Raw genomic sequence first — 26091 nt, 5'->3', positions numbered from 1 at the left:
ATGGTGATGTTAAAAAAGGTGTGTGTTCATTTATTTACTTTCTTGCCCTAAGTTTTTGTTGTGAAATTGTGATGTTTGAATTGGTTGTGAGTAGTGTTTGGTTTTCAAATGTAGTTCATGTGAATGTGAATCTGAATCTAGGGGGATCACTTCTGGATTGACTCCAGTATTGGGGTCCCTATTGGAGGGTATGTGAAGGTCTCAGCCAGTGGACAGTGTTGCCTGATTGATGATGAAGGGAAGGTAAAAACATGACTCGGCGATGACTTGTACAGTAAAGAGACCGGTGCTAACTGTCACAAGGGCTTTTATTTGTAAGGTTTTGAGTCTAAGATCCAGTTACTCAAAACGTGTTTTCTCTAGCTACGTGGTCTACAGTACCATCTTAAATTTTTATTTTTGAGAATTCTGTCCTTCAGGCTAAAATGTCTCTATAATCAGATATTTTGTCGTTGTTGGGGACATTTTAAAACAAAGTCTGATCTGTATTATCAGTACAAGGGTATGTTTCATAAAATACAAGTGGAGCAAATTGTCATTTGTGTTTTTAAATGTTACATATTTGAAACATTCAATTAATCAGTGAAGACTTTTAAATCTAAGTTCAACACATTTTTTCACACTGTCGTCTTGAGTAGTGGAGATATTTGATAAACATTTGCTAGTGTGTCTATGTAGTCTTGTCATTTTACAGTTTTTTTACTAATTGGATATTTAATTTAATTGTGATGCTAAATGTGCTATATTAATAAATAATTAGCAATGTGTTAATAATGTTTACATAATGTAATAATAATATTACATATGAATCATAATCTTGTTTTTTAACAGAAAAACCTATAGGCCATTTAATGTTTTTTATTTAAAAACATTAAATTATTAAATATACCCTTGCAAATATTCAACTAGCCCTGCTATCCCCTAATAATCCACTGTAATGGAATATTACATCACAACACATTCTGTATTATTCTAGTATTCTAATTCATCTACATTTGCGTAGTCGGATGAATCTCATGTATAGTGCTGGTTTCCCAGGAGTGCAATATCCCGGAGGGGGAGAAGGCCAGTCTGAAGCTTATGCACCCCACCTCAGTGGAGGGTGTGGATGACATGATCCGACTGGGGGACCTCAGTGAAGCCGGTTTACTCAGAAACCTGCTGGTGCGCCACAAACAGGGCAGTATATATGTAAGTTTATTCAGCTTACTGTATAAAATGAATTGGTTTGTGGATTTTTAGTCAGCCTCTGTAGTCATCAAATTAAATATAATGCTTTTCCTAATTAGTATTTGAGTTGTTTTTAATAATGATCATAATTTGAATGGTGGAAGACTAAAAATACAGTAAAAATCTGTTCATTGGTTAATGGTAAGTTCGCTTACTCTATGATGAAAAACTGTAATAGATCTTATGAGACGTTTCATGTAATTCTACTTTAAAATACTGATATATAATACTGAATGTACAGTTTTTGGAAGTAAAAAAACATCTTAGAATTTACAGTGAAAAACTGTATTCTCTGTGTGACAGCTCACATTTACAATATAAAATTTCTGTTAAATGTAGATTTAGATTTAAAGGGTTAGTTCACCCAAAAATGAAAATTAGCGCACAAATTACTCACCCTCAAGCCATCCTAGGTGTATATGACTTATATGTATATGTATATGAATCCAGTCGGAGTTATATTAAAAATTGTCTTTGATCTTTCAAGCTGTTTAATGCCACTCAGCGGGTGTTGCATGCATCAGTCTAAAAGAAGTTAAATAAAAAGCGCCCATCCATAAAAAATGTCTCACACGGCTCCGGGGGGTGAACAAAGGCCTCCTGTAGCGAATCGATGCATTTTTGTAAGAAAAATATCCCTAATCGAAATGTAATAATCACTTTAATCTAGCTCACAACTGTTGGCACAAGCTACATTAAAGTGATTATTACGTTTTTGAATATGGATATTTTTCTTACAAAAACGCATGGATTAGCTAGAGGAGGCCTTTGTTCACCCCCCGGAGCTGTGTGAGACACTATTTTTTATGGATGGGCGCTTTTTATTTAACTTCTTTTGGACTGATGCATGCAACACCCGCTGAGTGGCATTAAACAGCTTGAAAGATCAAAGACAATTTTTAATATAACTCCGACTGGATTCGTCTGAAAGAAGAAAGTCATATACACCTAGGATGACTTGAGGGTAAGCAATTTGTGGGCTCATTTTCATTTTTGGGTGAACTAACCCTTTTTAAATTATAAAATTAAAAATGCAGTAAAAATCTGGCAAACAAATGTTATTTATTTTTTTACCACACTGAAAAAAATGTTTCATTCATCCAATTAAAAAAAATTAGGGTAATGATTTACATCTATATTTTTTAACTTGAGCCAATGAAAAATAAATAACTTGTCCTTGGGAAAAAATTTTTCAGTGCATAAACCTCATGGGTTGTGTGATGTATTTTTAGATGTATTTGCAATATCTGCGTACAGTAGGGTCTGAGAGCATATCGTATACATATCTATGTCTGAGAGCAGTGGGGAAAATTGAATTTTTTAAAATGAGTAATTGTTTAATAACAAGTTTAGTTATGCAGATAACAATTTGAGTGAAAAGATTAATTAAAATATTGCATAGTGAATGAATTGCATAGTGTCTTAGTAGAGTACCTATAGTGCTTTTGCCTTAATGACAGCAACACTGAACAGCGTTGTATAAAACTGAAAGATCATGTTTTTTAGAATGATTTGACATGATCCAAAAAGTGGTGTGAGATCTTAAGAAGAACATCTGACCATTTGTATAAAGAATCGCTCAGTCTCACAAATTTACTTGGTTTGATTAGTAACCTAGCAATAGTGCAGAATCTAAAATATTCATTATTAATTTTACATCATAATGTTTCTTTGTTGTAAATCCTTAAACTTTCTGTTTAATCTTTAGATTAAGTTCAATTTAATCCCAGATTTCCAGATGTGTCCTCTTCTGTTTGGATCCTGCTGTGTATAAGCTATGTGATATATGTAGTTTTCTCTGTGTGTGCTGTTTAGACCTATATTGGCTCTGTCCTGGTGGCCATGAATCCCTATCAGATGCTGCCCATCTACACGGCGGAGCAGGTGGACCTGTATCACGGGCGTAAGCTGGGCGAGCTCCCACCGCACATCTTTGCTATCGCTGACAGTTGTTACTACAACATGCGCCGCAACAAACGCAACCAGTGCTGCATTATCAGGTACATATATGATCTTTTCTTCTGAATATTAAGAATCTAATCTAATGGCATGTTTAGTGGCCACACTAATGCTGCACTTGTAAGAGAATGTTTTTACATATGATTTATAAGTGTGATTATAAGATATGATTTACATATGTGATCCTGGACCACAAAACAAGTCATAAGTGTCAATTTTTCAAAATTGAGATTTATAAATCATCTGAAAGCTATATTTATTAATTTACAAGATAAAGTTATCTGTGCAAATCTTGGCAAACAATACATGATAAATGCTTTTGGTTTGTGTGTCAGTGGAGAATCTGGTGCAGGGAAGACAGAAAGCACTAAACTGATTCTTCAGTTCCTGGCTGCTGTGAGCGGGCAGCACTCCTGGATAGAGCAGCAGATCATCCAGGCCAACCCTGTCCTGGAGGGTAAGTGCTGAACAGGCTTGTTTGTTGGACTATTTTAATCATTTCCATAGAAAGCTGTCTCACTTATGCATGTCTTACAGCCTTTGGGAACGCCAAAACCATTCGGAATGATAACTCCAGCCGCTTTGGGAAATATGTGGAGGTCTTCTTCAATAAAGAAGGCGATATAGAGGGAGCTCACATGGAGCAGTACCTGCTGGAGAAGTCTCGTGTCTGTCATCAGGTAAGACTTCTGCTGAGTAAATAAGCTTTCCATTGATGTATGATTTGCTATGACAGGACAATATTTGGTCGAGATACTATTTGAAAATCTGGAATCTGAGGGTGCAAAAAAACCCAAAAAACTATTGAGAAAATCGCCTTTAAAGTTGTCCAAATGAAGTTCAATGCATATTACTAATCAAAAATTAAGTTTTGATATATTTATGGTAGGAAATTTACAAAATATCTTCATGGAACATGATCTTTACTTAATGTCCTAATGATTTTTGGCATAAAAGAATTTTGACCCATACAATGTATTTTTGGCTATTGCTACAAATATACCCCAGCGACTTAAGACTGGTTTTGTGGTCCAGGGTCACATATCATAAAATATGTGAGTGGTCAATGTACAATTAGAGATATAAGTTCTGCTCTTTGCGTACTTGGTCAAATGTCAGAAAAAGTGAATGTAAACAGTCATCAAACCCAATGAGTAGAATGACTTTGTTTATTATATTATATTATATTATATTATATTATATAGTTTTATTACATATACAACTAATAAAATCTGGAATCTGAGGGTGAAATTAAGTTCAAATGTTCTTAGCAATGCATATTACTAATCAAAAATTAAGTTTTGATATATTTACGGTAGGAAAGTTACAAAATATTTTCATGGAACATGATCTTTACTTAATATCCTAATGATTTTTGGCATAAAAGAAAAATCGATAATTTTGACCCATACAATGTATTTTTGGCTATTGCTACAAATATCCCCGTGCAACTTAAGACTGGTTTTGTGGTCCAGGGTCACATATACTTTTAAAGTACCAATATGTACATCCAAGGTACTAATATGTACCTTGTAATATGTACTGTACTAATATGTCCGTGCTGAAGAAAAACATTAAGAGCCTTGGACTGGCTCTGCACTTTTATGAGCTTCATTAGTTTCAAATAGTCTGAAATTGCTGTTTGATAAATATTAATTGATATTTATGATGTTGAATTATTAAAATGATAAAATGATTAAAAGAATGATTAAAACCTAAAATAATTAAATGGAGTAAATAAATGTTCTTTTATTAATTTAATTTCATTATTTTAAGATAATTTAATTATGAATGTATTTAATTTAATTTTTAGGCACCTCAGGAAAGGAACTACCACATTTTTTATTGTATGTTATCTGGGATGCAAAGTGACCATAAGAAGACTCTCTCTCTTGGTGATGCATCACAGTTCAAGTACCTGACTGAGGTGAGCGCTTCAATTCAAGTTGATTATGTTTTAGAGCGGAGAGTACTTGTAACGCTTTTATTTTTGCTTGTGTATTTGCTAAATGTTTAGCCCAAATTTTTGTAGTTTTTCTGCTATTTTAAATGTATACCATAATTAAGTCAAATAACGTAAATTCACAATTACATCTTAACATTATTGGTCTTATATCCATTGAGTGTTAAAATCACTCCTGCTCCCTAAATTCAGATTCCTTTATCAGGTTTTAATACTGATAATCACTGACTCAGGTACAAGTGCAATAAGTGACCCTTCCGATGGTTCTTTAGGGTGATTGTTTGACTTGTGATGGTCGGGACGATAATGATGAGTTCGGACGGATTCATTCTGCTCTAAAGATCCTCACTTTCTCAGACAGGGACTGCTGGGAAATCTTCAAATTACTCGCTACCATTCTCCACATGGGCAATATTGACTTTCAGAGTTAGTGTCAATAACCTTTCTATTACAGTAATAACATTTCAACTGTCTTCCCACACACAGAAGTTATTGTAGTTAGGAATGTCATAAAGTTAAGTGATTTGCTCCTGATCTTTTTCAGGCACTATAATGAATAACATGGACAGCTGTGACGTCATGTCCTCCAATAATTTCTCTGTCACTGCCAAGTTGCTGGAGGTACAGAGAAATGTTCTTTAGCTGCTTTTAGCACTTTATCCTCAATTAATTTTTTTAAAAGCTTGCTATATTTATGCAATCGAACGTTTGCTGATGAATGTATTTGATGACAGCACTTCTGTCACTTTGCAGGTGGATGATGCTGTTCTCGAAAAGAGTCTTACCCATCGCTCCTTCATGACAAACAGAGAGATAGTCATGAAACCCCTCAGCTCAGAGCAGGCCACAGACACCAGAGATGCTTTTGCCAAGGTACCCACATCCTCATACCATACTGTCCAAATGTTTTTTTCCAGAAGAAGAAGAAGAAGAAAAAAAACTTACTGACCCTCAAACCTTTGAACAATGGTGTATATACAGTACAATCAACATTCAGGCTTCATAAATTCCCATTATTGTTGCACATGTGAATTAATGTTTTTCTACCCCCTGCCAGGCCATGTACGGAAGGCTGTTTGTTTGGATTTTCACAAAAATAAACAGCGCCATTCACAAACCCCAGACGGATGAGCCAAATTACACGCGCAAGTCCACTGGTCTGCTTGACATTTTTGGCTTTGAGAATTTCCCTCAGAACAGGTAAGTGTCTGTTGTCTAAACTAAAAATTATGTTAAATTAAAAAAATTTATGATAAATTAATGCGACTATTTAGCAGGGGTTTAAAGTACTTGAGCAATTGTACTTCCCCTAGTGAAAAATAAATATACTAACATTTGTTATATGCTAAGTATACTACAAATACATTTACGTATTTATGTACTTAATAAAAATACCCATACTTTTAGTATACTAAACTGGTATACTTAAAGTCTTAAACTAATTTAGTACTTAATGCACTTTAATTGTGCGGAAGTAGTGCTGAGATCCAATTAAAGATATAGTAGATTGGATTGTGTTGAAGTGGAACTATTGCAAGTTTGCTTTAGGTACACTTTAAATATCTTGCCGATATTATTCAAAGATCATACGATCCTCATCAATAGTGATATTAAAACAAATTTTAGGCTTAATATTAAGAAATGTGCATTGTGCACAAGTGATACTCCAAATGAAGTTTGATTATAATTTTTATATCAGTAAGTCTCGAGCAATATGTCAGTAAATATGTTAATAGATTTGAACTATACTTAGTATGAAATAAATGTACTTTAAATATATTACTTTTTACTAGGGTCATTACTACATTTAAGTATAATTTCAGGGATAGATAGATAGATAGATAGATATTGACACAGTACCCATACTCGAGTCGTAAATATAATTTCTCTGTACTTCTGCCCTCTTTTTGTTTAGTTTTGAGCAGCTGTGCATTAATTATGCCAATGAGCACCTGCAGCAGTTCTTTGTGGGGCACATCTTCAAGCTGGAGCAGGATGAGTACAGTAAAGAAGAAATCTCATGGAAGCGCATTGCTTTCAGTGACAACCAGAAAACCCTTGACCTGCTGGCTGTTAAACCTCTCAACATACTGGCTCTGATTGATGAGGAGAGCACCTTTCCTAAGGTGAGCTTCATAAGTTACATGAGTGGTGTATATGCTTATGGATATTTTGTCTGTGCTCACCTTGCGTTGTCCTGTTTTCAATGCAGGGAACAGATGCCACAATGTTAAACAAAATGAACAAAGAACATAACGGAAACAAACTGTACATGTCATCCAAGAGCAACCATGGCATGCAATTTGGGGTTAAGCACTTTGCTGGGACGGTTTATTATGACTGTGAAGGTACAATTCATTACTTAAAGACTCGGTTTTGACATGCATGCTGCATTTCCCAATAGTTATTTTAAAAAGCAAATTGCCTCTGATCTAAAAGTGCTGTATTTTGTCAGGATTTTTGGAGAAGAACAGAGACTCCCTGAGCGTGGACATCATGGAGCTGGTTCAGAAATCTTCCAACAAGTTGCTCAAACAGATCTTTGAAAAGGAGACGAATAAAAACTCAGTCAAGGACAATAACAAAATCAACAAAATCCTCATGACGCCAAAGAACTCACTACGAGTATGGCACATTTAAATGAAGTTCTTAGCAATGCATATTACTAATCAAAAATTAAGTTTTGATATATTTACGGTAGGAAAGTTACAAAATATTTTCATGGAACATGATCTTTACTTAATATCCTAATGATTTTTGGCATAAAAGAAAAATCGATAATTTTGACCCATACAATGTATTTTTGGCTATTGCTACAAATATCCCCGTGCAACTTAAGACTGGTTTTGTGGTCCAGGGTCACATATACTTTTAAAGTACCAATATGTACATCCAAGGTACTAATATGTACCTTGTAATATGTACTGTACTAATATGTCCGTGCTGAAGAAAAACATTAAGAGCCTTGGACTGGCTCTGCACTTTTATGAGCTTCATTAGTTTCAAATAGTCTGAAATTGCTGTTTGATAAATATTAATTGATATTTATGATGTTGAATTATTAAAATGATAAAATGATTAAAAGAATGATTAAAACCTAAAATAATTAAATGGAGTAAATAAATGTTCTTTTATTAATTTAATTTCATTATTTTAAGATAATTTAATTATGAATGTATTTAATTTAATTTTTAGGCACCTCAGGAAAGGAACTACCACATTTTTTATTGTATGTTATCTGGGATGCAAAGTGACCATAAGAAGACTCTCTCTCTTGGTGATGCATCACAGTTCAAGTACCTGACTGAGGTGAGCGCTTCAATTCAAGTTGATTATGTTTTAGAGCGGAGAGTACTTGTAACGCTTTTATTTTTGCTTGTGTATTTGCTAAATGTTTAGCCCAAATTTTTGTAGTTTTTCTGCTATTTTAAATGTATACCATAATTAAGTCAAATAACGTAAATTCACAATTACATCTTAACATTATTGGTCTTATATCCATTGAGTGTTAAAATCACTCCTGCTCCCTAAATTCAGATTCCTTTATCAGGTTTTAATACTGATAATCACTGACTCAGGTACAAGTGCAATAAGTGACCCTTCCGATGGTTCTTTAGGGTGATTGTTTGACTTGTGATGGTCGGGACGATAATGATGAGTTCGGACGGATTCATTCTGCTCTAAAGATCCTCACTTTCTCAGACAGGGACTGCTGGGAAATCTTCAAATTACTCGCTACCATTCTCCACATGGGCAATATTGACTTTCAGAGTTAGTGTCAATAACCTTTCTATTACAGTAATAACATTTCAACTGTCTTCCCACACACAGAAGTTATTGTAGTTAGGAATGTCATAAAGTTAAGTGATTTGCTCCTGATCTTTTTCAGGCACTATAATGAATAACATGGACAGCTGTGACGTCATGTCCTCCAATAATTTCTCTGTCACTGCCAAGTTGCTGGAGGTACAGAGAAATGTTCTTTAGCTGCTTTTAGCACTTTATCCTCAATTAATTTTTTTAAAAGCTTGCTATATTTATGCAATCGAACGTTTGCTGATGAATGTATTTGATGACAGCACTTCTGTCACTTTGCAGGTGGATGATGCTGTTCTCGAAAAGAGTCTTACCCATCGCTCCTTCATGACAAACAGAGAGATAGTCATGAAACCCCTCAGCTCAGAGCAGGCCACAGACACCAGAGATGCTTTTGCCAAGGTACCCACATCCTCATACCATACTGTCCAAATGTTTTTTTCCAGAAGAAGAAGAAGAAGAAAAAAAACTTACTGACCCTCAAACCTTTGAACAATGGTGTATATACAGTACAATCAACATTCAGGCTTCATAAATTCCCATTATTGTTGCACATGTGAATTAATGTTTTTCTACCCCCTGCCAGGCCATGTACGGAAGGCTGTTTGTTTGGATTTTCACAAAAATAAACAGCGCCATTCACAAACCCCAGACGGATGAGCCAAATTACACGCGCAAGTCCACTGGTCTGCTTGACATTTTTGGCTTTGAGAATTTCCCTCAGAACAGGTAAGTGTCTGTTGTCTAAACTAAAAATTATGTTAAATTAAAAAAATTTATGATAAATTAATGCGACTATTTAGCAGGGGTTTAAAGTACTTGAGCAATTGTACTTCCCCTAGTGAAAAATAAATATACTAACATTTGTTATATGCTAAGTATACTACAAATACATTTACGTATTTATGTACTTAATAAAAATACCCATACTTTTAGTATACTAAACTGGTATACTTAAAGTCTTAAACTAATTTAGTACTTAATGCACTTTAATTGTGCGGAAGTAGTGCTGAGATCCAATTAAAGATATAGTAGATTGGATTGTGTTGAAGTGGAACTATTGCAAGTTTGCTTTAGGTACACTTTAAATATCTTGCCGATATTATTCAAAGATCATACGATCCTCATCAATAGTGATATTAAAACAAATTTTAGGCTTAATATTAAGAAATGTGCATTGTGCACAAGTGATACTCCAAATGAAGTTTGATTATAATTTTTATATCAGTAAGTCTCGAGCAATATGTCAGTAAATATGTTAATAGATTTGAACTATACTTAGTATGAAATAAATGTACTTTAAATATATTACTTTTTACTAGGGTCATTACTACATTTAAGTATAATTTCAGGGATAGATAGATAGATAGATAGATATTGACACAGTACCCATACTCGAGTCGTAAATATAATTTCTCTGTACTTCTGCCCTCTTTTTGTTTAGTTTTGAGCAGCTGTGCATTAATTATGCCAATGAGCACCTGCAGCAGTTCTTTGTGGGGCACATCTTCAAGCTGGAGCAGGATGAGTACAGTAAAGAAGAAATCTCATGGAAGCGCATTGCTTTCAGTGACAACCAGAAAACCCTTGACCTGCTGGCTGTTAAACCTCTCAACATACTGGCTCTGATTGATGAGGAGAGCACCTTTCCTAAGGTGAGCTTCATAAGTTACATGAGTGGTGTATATGCTTATGGATATTTTGTCTGTGCTCACCTTGCGTTGTCCTGTTTTCAATGCAGGGAACAGATGCCACAATGTTAAACAAAATGAACAAAGAACATAACGGAAACAAACTGTACATGTCATCCAAGAGCAACCATGGCATGCAATTTGGGGTTAAGCACTTTGCTGGGACGGTTTATTATGACTGTGAAGGTACAATTCATTACTTAAAGACTCGGTTTTGACATGCATGCTGCATTTCCCAATAGTTATTTTAAAAAGCAAATTGCCTCTGATCTAAAAGTGCTGTATTTTGTCAGGATTTTTGGAGAAGAACAGAGACTCCCTGAGCGTGGACATCATGGAGCTGGTTCAGAAATCTTCCAACAAGTTGCTCAAACAGATCTTTGAAAAGGAGACGAATAAAAACTCAGTCAAGGACAATAACAAAATCAACAAAATCCTCATGACGCCAAAGAACTCACTACGAGTATGGCACATTTATACGGTAGACTGACAGTATTGACTGGACAATGGCAACAGCTTTGCAATATACTGTGTCTTTTTTTGTGTCACACAGCAAGTAAATGATTCAAGGCGGCAGATATCTACTCTGAGTGGCCAGTTCCGTCAGTCCCTGGATTCTCTGATGAAGGCCCTGTCTCTCTGTCAGCCCTTCTTCATACGTTGCTTCAAACCAAATGACAAAAAGATGCCCATGGTACCAATTCACATGCCTATAGTTGCATATTTTATATTGTGTAGCCATCAGAACTATAATCAAATCGTGCTTTCTCTTTTTCCTGCTTTTCAGGTTTTTAATAGAGAGCTCTGCATGCAGCAGCTTCGCTACTCTGGAATGCTGGAGACCATTAAAATACGCAAGTCGGGATATCCCATCCGGCACACCTTCAAAGACTTCCTGCAGCGCTACCGTGTGCTCCTGAAGACTGTGCACTGTGACCCAAACACTGTATGGGCCTAATATGATTGTTTACAGATGTGATGCTCTGAATATGAGAATTATTATAAAGTGATAACTGATGAATATAGCTGAATTCAGCTGTGATTGGTTGCTAGGAATCATGTATATATAATGTTGATCTAAAAGTCTCTATTAACACTTTACAATAAGGTTCCGTTAGTTAACTACATTAGTTTACATGAGCTTACAACAATAAACAACACTTCTAGAGCATTTATTAATCTTAGTTAATGTCAGTCTCTGCATTTGCAGACGTTGCCTGCAGAATTTGTATTGGTTAACACTAGTTAATGCACTGTGAATCAAACTATTAATGATTCACTTATAATTGTGTACACAATGAAGCCGACATATGAGAAATGAAAAGAATTACATGTTCAGCTTTAAACAATGATGAATGTTCTAGGTTGGAATGATTTGATATAAATGGAAATATTTGTTATTTGTTCATCAGGAGCCTGCTGCAAACTGCTGTGCAGCCATCTGCAGGGCTATGATCAAAGACGAAGAGGACTGGAAGATTGGCAAAACCAAAGTCTTTCTCAGGGTACCTTAGGAGTAATATTTCTCAATACTAATTTTACATCTGTACTGTTTATGTCATCGTTTTTCACATAAGAATTTTTGTGCACTGTGTGTTTTCTTCTTTCACTCTGTCACAGGATCATCATGACTCCTTCCTAGAACTGGAGAGAGAGCAAGAGCTTTACAGCAAGGCACTTATCATCCAAAGAGTAATGCTTGCCCATAAGGACAGGTTCGTTCCCCACTGTCGCGTGTCTACATAGTATTTTTTATGTAATTGTACAGCAATGTTAAATTAAGTCATTCGTCATTCACATACAGAGCAAATTTTGTAAAGAAGAGGAGGGCAGCTCTGGTTTTGCAGAAAAACTGGCGTGGCCACAGAGACAGAAGAGACTTTTGCAAAGTAAGCTATGCAGGAACATCTAATGTCTACAGTATATGCAATAGCTCTTAAAATTAGTGTAATGAAATAATTTACGTTGAAACAATGACGTATTGTTACAATATTGTTACGTTCATAACAATGCCTCCTATTGTTTCTGTTTTCCCTGTTAGCTCAAGCAAGGATTTGCTCGGCTGCAGGCAAAAGTGCGCAGTCGGCAGCTCCATACGGAGTATATGCGCAGACGGGCTGCAGCCATCACTCTGCAAACACAGACCCGTGGCTACCTCGCGAGGAAAGACCTGAAACGCAAAAAGGATGCAGTGATACTGCTGCAGGCACAGACCAGAGGACTGCTGGCCAGGAAGACCCTCAAGAGAATGAAAACAGATGTGAGATTGTACAGTGGAACAGAGCAGATTTCTTGGTTTTTAGTACTTTTTGCAGAATTTTTTGTCTTGTTTTTGTTTTATATGCACTACCGGTCAAATGTTTGGATTTCTTATGTCATAGCATAAGTTTCACCAAGGCTGCATTTATTTTAAAAATACAGTAAAATTGTGAAATATTATTGCAATTGAAAATAACTTCTTTCTGTTTCACTGTATTTAAAATGTTTTTTTTTTTCTGTGATGGCAAAGCTGAATTTTCAGCAGCCATTACTCCAGTCTTCAGCGTCACATGATCCTTCAGAGATCATTCTGATTTGGTGCTCAAGAAACATATTTTATTACTATCAATGTTGAAAACAGTTGTGCTGCTTAATATTTTTGTGGAAACCATGATGCAGTACAATTCAGAGGTTTCAAGTAAGATTAAATTATTTTAAAAAAAAATAGGCCTACCTTTATTCAGCAAGGATGTGTTAAATTCGTCCAAATTAACAGTAAAGACATTTATAATGTCACAAAAGATTTCTGTTTCAAATAAATGCTGTTCATTTCAAGAACCCTGAAGAAAATATGTCACCGTTTCCACAAAAACATTTTTTTTAAGCATTTATCATTAATACCCTTGTTCTGTCTTAGGCATTTTTGACTGCACAAGAAAAAGAGGCTCAGGAACGTACAGCACTAGCGCTTCAGCAACACCTAGAGGAGCTGCTCAGAAAAAACGAGGAAGCTGGCAAATCCCAGGATAAGGATGATGAGGAAATGGTGGAGAATATCTTTGGCTTCCTTCCAAGTGCAATAGTAGGACAAGAGGGCCCAGCTCCTGAGGGGTTTGAGGTTAGAGTCATCTTCACAGCGCATCAAGGAAGCAGGACAACTAACACTTCCTGATCAAAATTCATTTTTCAAAAAATTCCAATAAGCCTATGTCAGCTCCAACTTTAATTGTTGATACACAATCAATTAATGGATACTGTATCCAGTGATAATACTGTACATTATGCCTTTCAAAGACATTTAGGAATGCAAGATGTTGTGTGATTGGTTCCTGATGTTCTTCTAGGATTTGGAGGCCGAGCCGGTGAAGTTAGAAGAGGTTGAATTAGTAGAGAGCCCTGTAAGGGAGAGGAAGGTGATGTCATTACCAGACAGCAGTGAAGACAGTCAAGATGAAGAGGACGAGGACGAGAAGGAGAAGGAAAAGGAAAAGGAAAAGCAAATGCAGAAGAAGAAGGAAAAGGAGAAAGAAATGGAGAATGAGAAAGAGAAGGAGAAGGAGAACGATGAGTTCTCTTTCTCTAAATTTGCTTCTTTACACTTCCAAGGATCATCTACTCTCTCACATATCCAACAGAGATTACGACAGCCCCTGCTCTACCATGAAGATGAAGGGGATGCCCTGGCAAGTGCTGTTCTCATTAGAAACATGTTCCCATCAAAAGCAAATCTTGATGATCAACTGTGTCTTGTATTGTTTTTGGGGGGGGGGTTTTCTCCGCTTTTTCCTTCCTCCTCCAGGCTTGTTTGACAGTATGGTGGATCATACTGAGGTTTATGGGAGATCTTCCAGAGCCGAAGCAAGAACGTGTTTCTGCTATACCTGACCCCATTCAGATGAACCTTGGTGAGAGACAAGCACGGCGACTCAGTAACCTTGTTGGATTAGATCAGGTAAACAAACAAGACACTATAAAACAAAGGTTTTTTTTTTTTTTTACATTTACCAGATGTTCAGCTCATACAGAACCTCCAGTGCCTACGCTGCTGAAAAGACCAACCAGATCAACATGCATTTTCGTGCTGTTTGATATTAGTATATATTATATTGCTTTAAATATTTGAATGTACACACACAGGTAAAATGCCTTCTGGTGAAAAAATGCAAGACATAACAATATAAAGATTTTGATGTGAATACAGAGGAAGAAAATTAAATATTTACACTTTTAAAAAATACATCAAAGGACCAAACCACAAATAAAGAACTGCTAAATACTGTCATAATAGTCAGTAACCCAACAGAAATGTGACTGTTACTTGTCTTATAGAATTATATTACATCGAACAAACTTTTGTGGGTTTATTTGTCTGTTGGTCTTGTAATTGTAGAAATTTTTGAGAAAAAAAATTAAGCAACAGAAGGGGACAGGGAAGAAAAAACACTCAGCCATTCCTGAAGAAGAGGTATACTAAAGCACTGATCATTACCCACAGCTAACTGCATCATGGTTCCTAATAATCATTCCAATGAAATTTGCAGCCAGAAGAAGAACCACAACCTAAAATGCAGGCTGTTCAGGAGGAAGAGGATGTGCTGTTTGGAGAGAGAGCAACTTATGATCGTCCAATGACACCACTGGAGAAATTGCATATTATTGTAGGATATGCTATCGTACGACAAGATATAAGGTGAATGTGATGGGCCATTGGTCATTTACATTCTTCACAATGTGGAATATATTTCCCACACAGAGAGATAATTGTTAGATCATCTTTATGAGTTTATATATATTTTTCAGAGATGAAATCTACTGTCAGATCCTTAAGCAGTTAACAGCCAATAAGAACCCCAAAAGTACAAACAGAGGCTGGGTTCTTTTGTCCATCTGTCTGGGTATTTTCCCCCCGACGGATCGCCTCAGTAAGGTATGAAATACTATTTGATTTCTGTTCTGTTATTTAAGAGCTAATGTGAATTTATCCACTCATTATCACAAAATATGTCATATTACATGTTGTTGTGTTATATGTCATGTTATTATATGTTGGTTTATGTTATGTTTAGTTGTGTTATGTGTTGTCATGCAGATTGTTTATGTTGTTATGTATGTTGTTTAATGTTGTTTTGTAATGTTATGTCATGTTATACTGTATGTCATGTAATGTTGTGGTATGAGAAATGTGTTGAGAAAAGTGTTATTTAACACTTTAATATAGGGAACACTTATTCACTATTAACTACGACTTTTCCCTCAATAAATTCCTAATTTGCTGCTTATTAATAGCTAGTAAGGTAGTTGTTAAGTTTAGGTATTGGGTAGGATTAGGGATGTAGAATAAGGTAATGTAATATTCTAGTAATATGCATGCTAATAAGCAACTAGTTAAGAGACCCTAATATAAAGTGTGACCGTTTTATATGTTGTTATATGTCATGCTATGTTTTCTTGTTTGTTATTTCATGCTGTTTTATGTTTTGTGTTATGTTATGTTGTTGTTTTGTCATGTTTTATATTTTATGATATGTTGTATGTCTTGTTATGCTGTTTTATATGTGCTATGTTTTATGTGTTATGTCATCTCATTTTATGTTGTTATATCGTGTATTGTCATGCGGTTTTTCTTATGTTTGTTTTATGTTGTTATGTTATGTTATACCGTTTTGTTTTGTGTTGTGTTATGTCGTTATTTTTTTTTACATTTTATGTATTGTTATTATGTAGTGTAATGTTTTATTTCATGCTATGTTTTGGTATGTTGTTACTTAGGTTACATTGTGTTACATTACGTTACTTTGTCACATTACGTTTCATTACGTGACTTGATGTGATGTGACAACATTACATTATGTTATGTTACGTTACGTGATGTTATGTGACGTGGCATTACGTAACGTCACATCACATCACGTCACATCATGTTAAGGTTATGTTGTGTGTTATGTTCCATAATCTTTTGGCCACAGTACCTGCAGAGCTTCATATGTTATGGGCCAAGTGAGTACTCCTCCTACTGTTCAGAGCGACTGCGGAGGACTTTAGCCAATGGAGAAAGAAGTGAGCCACCATGCTGGGTTGAACTACAGGTAGGCAATCCCTCTGAAAAGATGAAGAATACTCCTCTTATTCTAAAAATGACAAGCCCTTTTTTCCTGCAAGTCTGTAGAGAACAAGAAGCCCATTACAGTAGTTGTGAGTCTGATGGACGGCAAAAGCATCACTTTCACTGTGGATTCAGCCAGCACTTCTGCAGAGGTGTGCAATTCGATTATCCAGAAAATAAACCTGCAGGACACTTACGGCTTCTCCCTGTATGTTGCAATGTATGAGAAGGTTTGTATCATCTGAATGGCTATATATCAAGATGCACCTCACATATAACTAATGAGCAATAGTAATAGAGTCTTCATTTATGCATCTCTTGCTGCAGATTTGGTCTCTTGGCAGTGGCAGTCAGCACGTCTTGGACACCGTGTCTATTTGTGAGCAGGATGAAAAGAGGCAGGGGAGAGAGGAACAACATGCTCCTTGGCGTTTCTACTTCCGCAAAGAGATCTTCACTCCATGGCACGACTGTTCATCTGACCAAGTCAGCACAGAGCTCATCTATAGGCAGATCATCCACGGACTCAAAAGTGGTGATTATCAGTCTGATAAGGTAAATCTAGGCTCTTTATTTGAACTGTTCATATATATTTTAATAGGAATGAGATTTGTAACTTATCTTCTGTTGTTGACCCATAATCTTGATCTAGGAGGATGATTATGTGCAGCTCGCGGCCAAACATTACTATGTACAGCATGGCTCTGAAAGCAGTATGGAAACCGCAGAGAAGATTGTTCGTGAGTGCATGAACATGACTTTAATTGAGAGCAAGTCTGTGGTCAAGCTAATGCAGATGATTCATTCTGCACACACACAGGTATGCTGTAAATACAGGTATATGCCGTTATATCACAAAATTTGATTTGGGTAGTGCTTGGCAAGCCATAATCCTTCGTAATTTCTTAGGGTCCTTACATAAACTCTACTAAACCTGCCTATGAAGTGAAAGCGGAAACTGTTGAATATGCACGGGAGAAGTGGCCAATTTATTTCTCCAAGTTCTATGAGGCTCAAATTGTTTCAGGTAAAAAAAGAAAGAAAGAAAGTAGTAGTTATTTTGTCATTACATATACTGTACTCATGTCGTTCCAACCCTGTATGACATTTTTTCTTTTGTGGAACACAAAATGAGAGCTTTTGAAGAAAGTTTATGTTGCTCTTTTCCATACAAAGCTGTAAAGATAAAAAAAAGGCACAATAAAAACATCATAAATGTACACCATATGACTCCAAGTCTTCTGAAGCCCTATGATAGTTTTGTATGAGGAACAGACTAAAAATGTAGTTGTTATTCACTAAAAATCTTGCTTGACGGTCAGGGTCACTATTCATTTTCATTGTACTGAAAAGAGCAGCTTGGACATTCGTCTTGGACGACTTGTTTTTTGTCCTACAAAAGAAAGAGTTATGTGTTTCTAAAGTCAGTCTAAGTAAATGATCACAGAATTATCATTTTTAGGTGAACTGTCCCTTTAATGCATTGAATTTGTGAAGTTGTTGTAGTTTTTTATCAGTTACTGTGAAAAATTTGTGTTCAGGTCCCTCAGTGCCTCAAGACCAGTTTGTAGTTGTTGTGAACTGGAAGGGAGTCTTCTTTCAGGATGTGACAGAAGCCGCATTTCTACAGCTCTCTTATCCTGAGGTGTCAAGTATTGAGATGAGGTAAAATATTGCTTTTTATGATAAACCTCCATGGAGAAGCACCTAAATTACACCAGAGCATTGATAAAGTACTTACGCTTCAAAGACTAGATTCAGTCTAATTTGTTAGATGAACCAGCTGACTTTCCTTTTTTTCATTTCCGTCGTTCCTTCCCTTCCTAACTTTTCTCCGACAGTGAGGAAAAGTCTGGTGGGATTGTGTGCTTGATGACTCCAAAGGGGATGTATGAGCTGAAGGCTGTGAAGGGAAGAGAATTAGTGGAGTTGGTCAGCATGTTCATCTCAGGGCTTAAGAAGAGATCAGTGTATGCTGTGGCAATACAGGACCTTAGCAGACAAGGTGCTTCTTTTACAGTTTTCCTTGTAGTATTCACATTTCAGGGTGATTATTCAACTTAAGGACTATTTCAAATTTTGACAAATAATGTGTGATGATGATGTATGATAGTAATAACATGTTTCACTTTTTGGTGAAAAAATTTCAAAGAATTTAACAGTCAGAAGTGTCAAATTTTCAAAGTTGTAAATAAAACAGATTATTGGAGTATGTTTTCAGTCTTTGTATTTCAAAATGTCACATTTAATTCGACGTTATTTGCCATTTCTTTGTAATTATTTATGAAATTTGCTAGCAATTTCTGAGTGAAAATTGTTTCTACACCAATTTTCTTTCAGTGTTGCTTTTTTTTACATTTATTACAGTTACAGAGGGGAAGTTTAAGTCCACATATAGAAATTCTTAGGTAAAAAAATACAATAGTATAATCTCTCCTGAAAATAAAATGTAAGTAAAATGTAAAGAACTAAAATTTAAGAATCACTCTTACATTAATTTGGGATGATGGCATCTTCTAACATTTAAATTGGTTCTTGAACTGGTTGAAATTGCTTAGATATTCATCTTTCAGTTTTTTTTTTCTTCCCTTCAGGGGATCCCACATTGCTGAGCTACAGAAGGGGTGATGTACTGTTTATCATAAAGGATGGGGAGTATTCTTCTGAAGGCTGGATCAAAGCAAGGAATGAGAGGACAAATCAAATCGGAGCAGTTTCCTTAGATGCCATTCGGATTTTGCCGATGTTGACCAGGCCTACAGAAGAAACACTGGTACACATGATTCTTTTATTTCACGCTAATTTGTGGAGGAAATTACTTCTCAGCACTGGCCATTATTATGTTAATTGTTTTTATCAGTGTTTTAAGGGTTTGTCTTGGAAATAAATATTTAAAGGGAGTTAAAGATTTTAAACTGCCTCTAAACATTTAAAGAAAGTTCCTTTAAAGATTTTTAATGCGCGTTTATTAGAAAATGGTTTTCAAAACCCCCAACAAGGTTCTTTTTTAGGGTCGCAAAATAAGCTTTGTTTTGTAAGTCAATTAAGTTTGACAAGAATAGAAATGTAAAGAGTGATTTCTATCCTCTAGAATTTGCTGAATTTGACCCCAGCGCGAAGAAAGTCAGTGATGCCGGTGTTGCCACAGAAGGAGGAGCTCAGCACAGAGAAAGTTGCAGTTGTGACGCTCAAGGAGTTCTCTTTTGATTATTTCAGGTAACACATGCACAGTTTGCACTCATCTCACCTGATATAAATGAAAGCTGCTCCCTCCAAAAAAGTTACTTGAAAGTTACTAGTTTTGATAACATGCCAGAGCTTCTGAAATGCTCATCTTGTACCTCTTTCAATGGGTCACAGGGAGTCAAAAGAAGGTGGCCGTGGCAAAGGAGGGGCCAAAGAGAAACTGTGGGCCAACAGCAAAGAGCCTCTAAAACAGCCGCTGCTCAGGAGCCTGCAGGGCAACTCTGAGCTCTGCCACCTCGCTTCTGACTGCTTCACAGATATCCTTCCTGTTCATTGATCAAATGAGGAGGAAAATGAAAACTGAATCATTTGTATCATCTAATATAGCTCTTTTGAAATAAGTTGTATTTTGTGGATTACAGTATAAGTGATAAAGACTTCAGTAGTGAAGTGAAGTGACATGTGGCCAAGTATGGTGACCCATACTCAGAATTAGTGCTCTGCATTTATCCCATCCAAAGTGCACACACACAGCATTGAACACACACACGGAGCAGTGGGCAGCCATTTTTTGCTGCGGCGCCCGGGGAGCAGTTGGGGGTTCGGAATTAGTGCTCTGTATTTATCCCATCCAAAGTGCACACACACAGCATTGAACACACACACGGAGCAGTGGGCAGCCATTTTTTGCTGCGGCGCCCGGGGAGCAGTTGGGGGTTCGGTGCCTTGCTCAAGGGCACCTCAGTCGTGGTATTGAAGGTGGGAGAGAGCGCTGTACATTCCCTCCCCCCACCTACAATCCCTGCCGGTACGAGACTCGAACCCGTAACCTTTGGGTTATGAGTTTGACCCTCTAACCATTAGGCCACGACTTCCCAAAACATGTGACCCGAGTGAATTTTAATGAATGATGCTTACCGTTTTCTTTAACATTGTCTCTACCTATCCTTAAATATATGGGAGATTATCCAGTCAAGCATGTGCGGACACCCATTGATTTAACAAACCAGATCTTTGGGCCAGCAACAGCACACGTGGAACTAAGAGATGAGATCTACTGCCAAATAATGAAGCAGATGACTAATAACAGCCATGGGTTTGTCAGCTAGTTTTAACTCATTTAGTTTTGGTACCCAAATATGATCTAATGTTGCTTGGTTTGTTTTATCTGATTTTTTTTTTAAATTGCAGTCTTGTTTGTTTCTCTCTGTTTATCTCTCAGGTTGAGTATGGAGCGAGGTTGGCAGCTTTTGTGGCTGTGTTGTGGTCTCTTTCCACCAAGTCAGTTGCTACTGAGATATGCTCAACGTTTTCTGGAGTCCAGACCCAGAGAGCCTCTGGCCTCCACCTGCCTGCAGAGGATGCAAGCTATGCTCAGGTAGAGCGTTACATACTCAAACAGTTTGTCTCTTAAGGCTAATTCATGCTGCAACTACACACACCGACCAATGCAGACAGCCATTAGATTATAGTATGGCTACATTCACAACTGCATTTACTAACAGGTGAAATGTGCCTAGGGGTGGGCGATATACCAGAAGACCGGTAGAAATTGTCAACCAGTAGAGATTTTGCACTCATGTGCCTTTTCTGTGGTCACGAAAATTATTCATTTGCATGTGATTTTAAGCATTGTGGTTTAAAAGCGATTGATTTTGAGCCATTGAAATGCAATCTGCAGTGAAAGAGTATTCATATATGCGCTATATGCGGCGCTGTCTGAGAGACTGTTTCTGAGCGGTGTCAGAGAGGCGCATGTGAAGACGGTGCTCATAGAGCGTGGGAGTATTGAAACAACTGAGTTATTTTTGCCACTTTATAGACCTTGAACGGTTAAATATACACACTTGTATGTGTCAAAATGCCCATCTTTACAAGTATCCTCGTAAGCACAGTAATTTAGGTCTTAAGTGAAAGCAAACAGCTGAGAAAGATTGCACGTATAACAGTATATTAGATCCGGGCAGCTCTTAAAATGACAGCAGTCTTATATTCCTGCTGTCTGTCATTCATGTTAATCAAACAACAAAAGAGAGAAAATCTCTCACTGCTCTTGACTAAATCACTTTTGTAAAAGAAGAAATATATATTTCATTTACACAGTGAGGAATATGCGGTGGGTTTGTTCTTATTTATTCACTGACTGTTTACTTGTCTTAAGTGAGCTTGAGCTTTTTTAATTTAGGCTAGTATTAGTTTTTTGTGATATTGACACTGGTGACAAGAATTATGACATTTATATGGTATCTAACATTTTGATATCATAAAGACCTTATTTCTTACTGTTACTGTTCAAACAGCAGCTTACAATAGTGGCTTGAATACTTGTGTATGAACGTGCAATGAAAGTCGTGCCTGTATTGACCTAGGGTGGCACCATATTTAATTTTTGACAGGAATGAAAATGAGGCTGTGAGGGATAGAAGTACAGTTCGTTCAACGGATTATACTGTTGTATAACAACATTGTTCAGCTGATGAAAACATCTTTCTGAAAAAAAAAAAACCTTCAGTAGACAAACATTTCATAAAACAGTTTCTAGGACCTTTATACAGTGTGTGCCATTGTGACGACTATCCCTAGTTTTCATCCATGTTACAACAAAAGTCAGGGAATACAAGGAACAGGTAATATGAGCAAAAACAAAAACATTACATTCAACAACTGACAAGGAACAAGAGAAACATTAGAGCTATATACTGTATACAGGCTGCTAACTAGCTTAACCAGATAACATGACACAACTGGGGAGACTAATCAATGGGAACCAATGAACAAACGGACTACAAACACACACTCTCACTCCTACAGCCAATTTTACTGCATCCACAGCGGTAACACACTGGTCCAACAAAACTCAACAAATGTGTCTGTTGGTGTTTGTCTATTAGTGTAGAGTGAATTAGACATTAGATGCCAACGTGAACAGAACATGAGGGCTAAAATCAATCCAAAAAGCAATGTTTATTGTCTTATACAGTATCGAGGAAAGGAAGTTGCCTCCTCACCAGGTGGAAGTGGACGCCATTCAGAATAACAGCACTCAGATCTTCCATAAAGTTCATTTTCCCAACGATACATCTGAAGTAAGAAGTGACATTTCAAATTGTTTTAACCATTTTACTCATTTTACTTTTTCCATGTAAAAAAAAAAAAAACTCCCTGTTTTTAATTTTAGATATTTGAGGTGACTACCACCACGAGGATAAAAGACTTATGCCGCAACATTGCCAAAGAGCTCCGGCTCTCCTCATCAGATGGATACAGTCTGTTTGTTAAAACATCCACGAAGGTTTCAGACATGTTTCCTTTCAGTCATTATGTTTTTCCTGATGGTGTTGTTTTAGGTCCATGCTAATCTTCATTGGTCTGATCCTTTCAGGTAGTAAGTATGGATTCTAAAGAGTACTTTTTTGACAACCTCAGGCAACTCACAGATGTCGTCAAGAAAGGAAAAAAAGTCAAGGAGGGTGAGCTGTATAACATACTAGCTACTGTAATTAACCCAACTTTTTATTCAGTAGGTGCATTATAATCAGACTCTCACTCACTATAAATATTATTGATCCTGAATACAGCTGCTCCAGCTATTGTCCCTTACCTGGTGCTCTTCATGAGGAAGCTCTGGTTTAATGTGATCTCAGGAAAAGACCTAACTGCTGACCTAACCTTCCACTTTCCCCAGGTATGTTGTCTATCTGATCATCATTCCTTATCTGGTCAAGCCAAATACTGTCAGCTGAATTCTAGAACAGCATCATTTTAACCTGCCTTACAGTGTGCATCACCCTGGTTCCCTCTACAAAAATCTACTAGGATTTTTCCAATGGCTTTTGAATTATTGCAGAAAATAAGCTCTGGGACCAACCAAAGTTATGATTCATACACGTTTTATTCAAGATAATCAAATGAAGAATAAATACAATTGCAGATGTAAAAAGTAAAAGTTAGGCTGTCAACAAACTACAACATGGTCACACAACTTCAGTATCACCACCACTAAGCTTCCGACACCTGTTTCAACTTTCTTTTTTAAATCTACAAGTAAAATCAAACTCAGAGTTTACCTATGTGGTGTGATGACATTAAAGGGTCTCCAACCTCCAATTTAGCCAAGATCCCATTTATCAACTTGTTAGCCACCACCTTTTTCATAAGTAAAGAGTTAAAACATCAGGATGGGGGTATTACCCATTTAACCGTAAACCCATTTCAAAAACTTTTGATAAAGCAGGAATAAAACCATGCAATAAAACCAAAAGTGTAAAAATGGCAACTCATTTCTGGGTTTTATGACCCTTTCCTGCTGTGCAACTTTGCCTAACTGTCTTCTTTATATTTTCCCAGGAATTGCCGAAATATTTGCGGGGTTACCATAGTGTATCTAAAGAGGACATGATCAGTCTGGCAGGACTGCTGTTCCGTATTCAGGTTGATACGGATAAATCACAGTTTGTCATGATCCCTAGAATGCTGAAAGATCTGGTACCAGCTGATCAGCAGAGGATCATGACTGCTGATGACTTGAAAAAGGTGATCCTCAAGCCTCTTATTTACTATTATAGTCCTGTATGTTTTGACTTTGTTCCAAACCTTAGTAAGGTGCCTACATAGACACACTACTGTTCAAAAGTTTGGTGTCCTTTTGTTTTTCATTCTTAATTGAATCGTTATTTTTTAAAACTTTATATTCCTAAAAGAATTCTGAAAAAAATGTATCACGGGCTCCACAAAACTCTTAATCATCACAACTGTTTTCACCAGTGATCATATTAAAGGGAAAGTTCACCCCAAAATTACAATTCTGTCACTGATTACTTCACCCTTGTGTCATTCCAAACCCGTAAGACCTTCGTTCATCTTCGGAACACAAATTAAGATATTTATTATATTATTATTTATTATATATTTTAGTTTTTTTGCACACAAAAAGTATTCTTATAGCTTAATAAAATTATGGTTGAACCAGTGATGTCACACGGACTATTTTACCGATGTTCTTGGTACCTTTCTGGATCTTGATCGTGGTAGTACCCTTGCTGTCTATGGAGGGTCAGAAAGCGCTCGGATTTCATCAAAAATATCTTAATTTGTGTTCCGAAGATGAACAAAGGTCTTACAGGTTTGGAATGACATGAGGGTGAGTAATTAATGTCAGAATTTTCAGTTTTGGGTGAACTATCCCTTTAAGAAATGAGCAGCAAATCAACTTCTTAGAATGATTTCTGAAGGATCATGTGACACTGAAGACTGGAGTACTGGCTGCTGAAAATTCACATTTGAAAATATATTAAAATAAAACCATTATTTGAAAGTGTAATCATTTTTCACTATATTATTGTTTTAATGTTAAATGCAGCCTTGGTGAACATATAAGAGACTTTTTTGAGAACGTATGACGCATTATTTAGTATTAGTATATTTTAGTAACCCCTGGCCCTAACATTACGATGAATGACAGAATCGTTTTGGTCTTTGGTTTGCAGCACATTATCAACGCGTACAACAAGCAGGCAGGCATAACTGTAGATGAAGCCAAACTCCAGTTCCTGAAGACGATCTCACAGTGGCCTACCTTCGGATGTGTTTTCTTCGAAGTAAAGGTAACCAGGGCAACTCTAAAAATAACCCTAATTGCTAAGAAGGGGGTTGTTTTCTTGACACTCACTGTCCTTTTTCTCTCAGCAAACCTCAGAGAAGAGTTACCCCAGTGTTATTACGCTATCAGTCAGCAAGCAAGGAGTTAGTATCATCAACCCTAAGACAAAGGTACAAATCTGTCTGTATGCAGCTCTAATGTACAGCTCACCTCAGCATTGTGTAGTTTGTGAAGTTAACAAGTGTTTTGGCTGGCTCGCCTGCAGGAGGTGCTTGCGATGCATCTGTTCAGTAAGATCACTTCCTGGTCTAGCGGAAACACCTATTTTCACTTGACCATCGGCAGCCTGGTGCAGGGCAACACTCTGCTCTGTGAGACTTCTATGGTAAATACAGCACACACACACACAACTATAGCAAGTGTCACACATGTGCATATGTTAATATCCTCTCTGACTGTTTGTGTCTTGCAGGGTTATAGAATAAGTGATCTCCTGTCCTCTTACAAGGACATGTATCTGAATGAGATACCAAAAGTGCGGAAATCGAGGAGGATCAAAATGTAG

The 26091-nt window shown here is 36.6% G+C and overlaps 1 protein-coding gene across 1 annotated transcript; it reads left to right on the top strand.

Annotated features, from left to right (window-relative positions):
* LOC107722614 (unconventional myosin-VIIa-like) lies at nt 1-26091 on the top strand. Its single transcript, XM_016531044.1, has 48 exons — nt 1-18; nt 142-243; nt 1039-1191; nt 3046-3230; nt 3525-3646; nt 3727-3869; nt 5003-5116; nt 5425-5578; nt 5697-5773; nt 5906-6025; nt 6210-6352; nt 7068-7278; nt 7365-7500; nt 7608-7777; nt 11213-11353; nt 11447-11605; nt 12072-12164; nt 12280-12374; nt 12464-12548; nt 12701-12919; nt 13556-13756; nt 13983-14051; nt 14181-14321; nt 14438-14590; nt 15029-15103; nt 15180-15328; nt 15439-15565; nt 16605-16724; nt 16798-16971; nt 17069-17296; nt 17394-17561; nt 17651-17768; nt 18283-18406; nt 18583-18746; nt 19336-19514; nt 19833-19957; nt 20102-20244; nt 20870-21023; nt 21150-21305; nt 22908-23013; nt 23106-23219; nt 23310-23397; nt 23506-23612; nt 24275-24460; nt 25414-25530; nt 25613-25696; nt 25792-25911; nt 25999-26091. The coding sequence occupies exons 1-48, from the start codon at nt 1-3 to the stop codon at nt 26089-26091; spliced, it is 6423 nt and encodes a 2140-aa protein (XP_016386530.1).

Source organism: Sinocyclocheilus rhinocerous, unplaced genomic scaffold (genome assembly GCF_001515625.1).
Source record: "Sinocyclocheilus rhinocerous isolate Xijiao unplaced genomic scaffold, SAMN03320098_v1.1 scaffold541, whole genome shotgun sequence".
NCBI lineage: Eukaryota > Metazoa > Chordata > Actinopteri > Cypriniformes > Cyprinidae > Sinocyclocheilus > Sinocyclocheilus rhinocerous.
The sequence above is the reverse complement of the archived record's forward strand: the minus strand, read 5'-3'. Positions and strand labels throughout refer to the sequence as shown.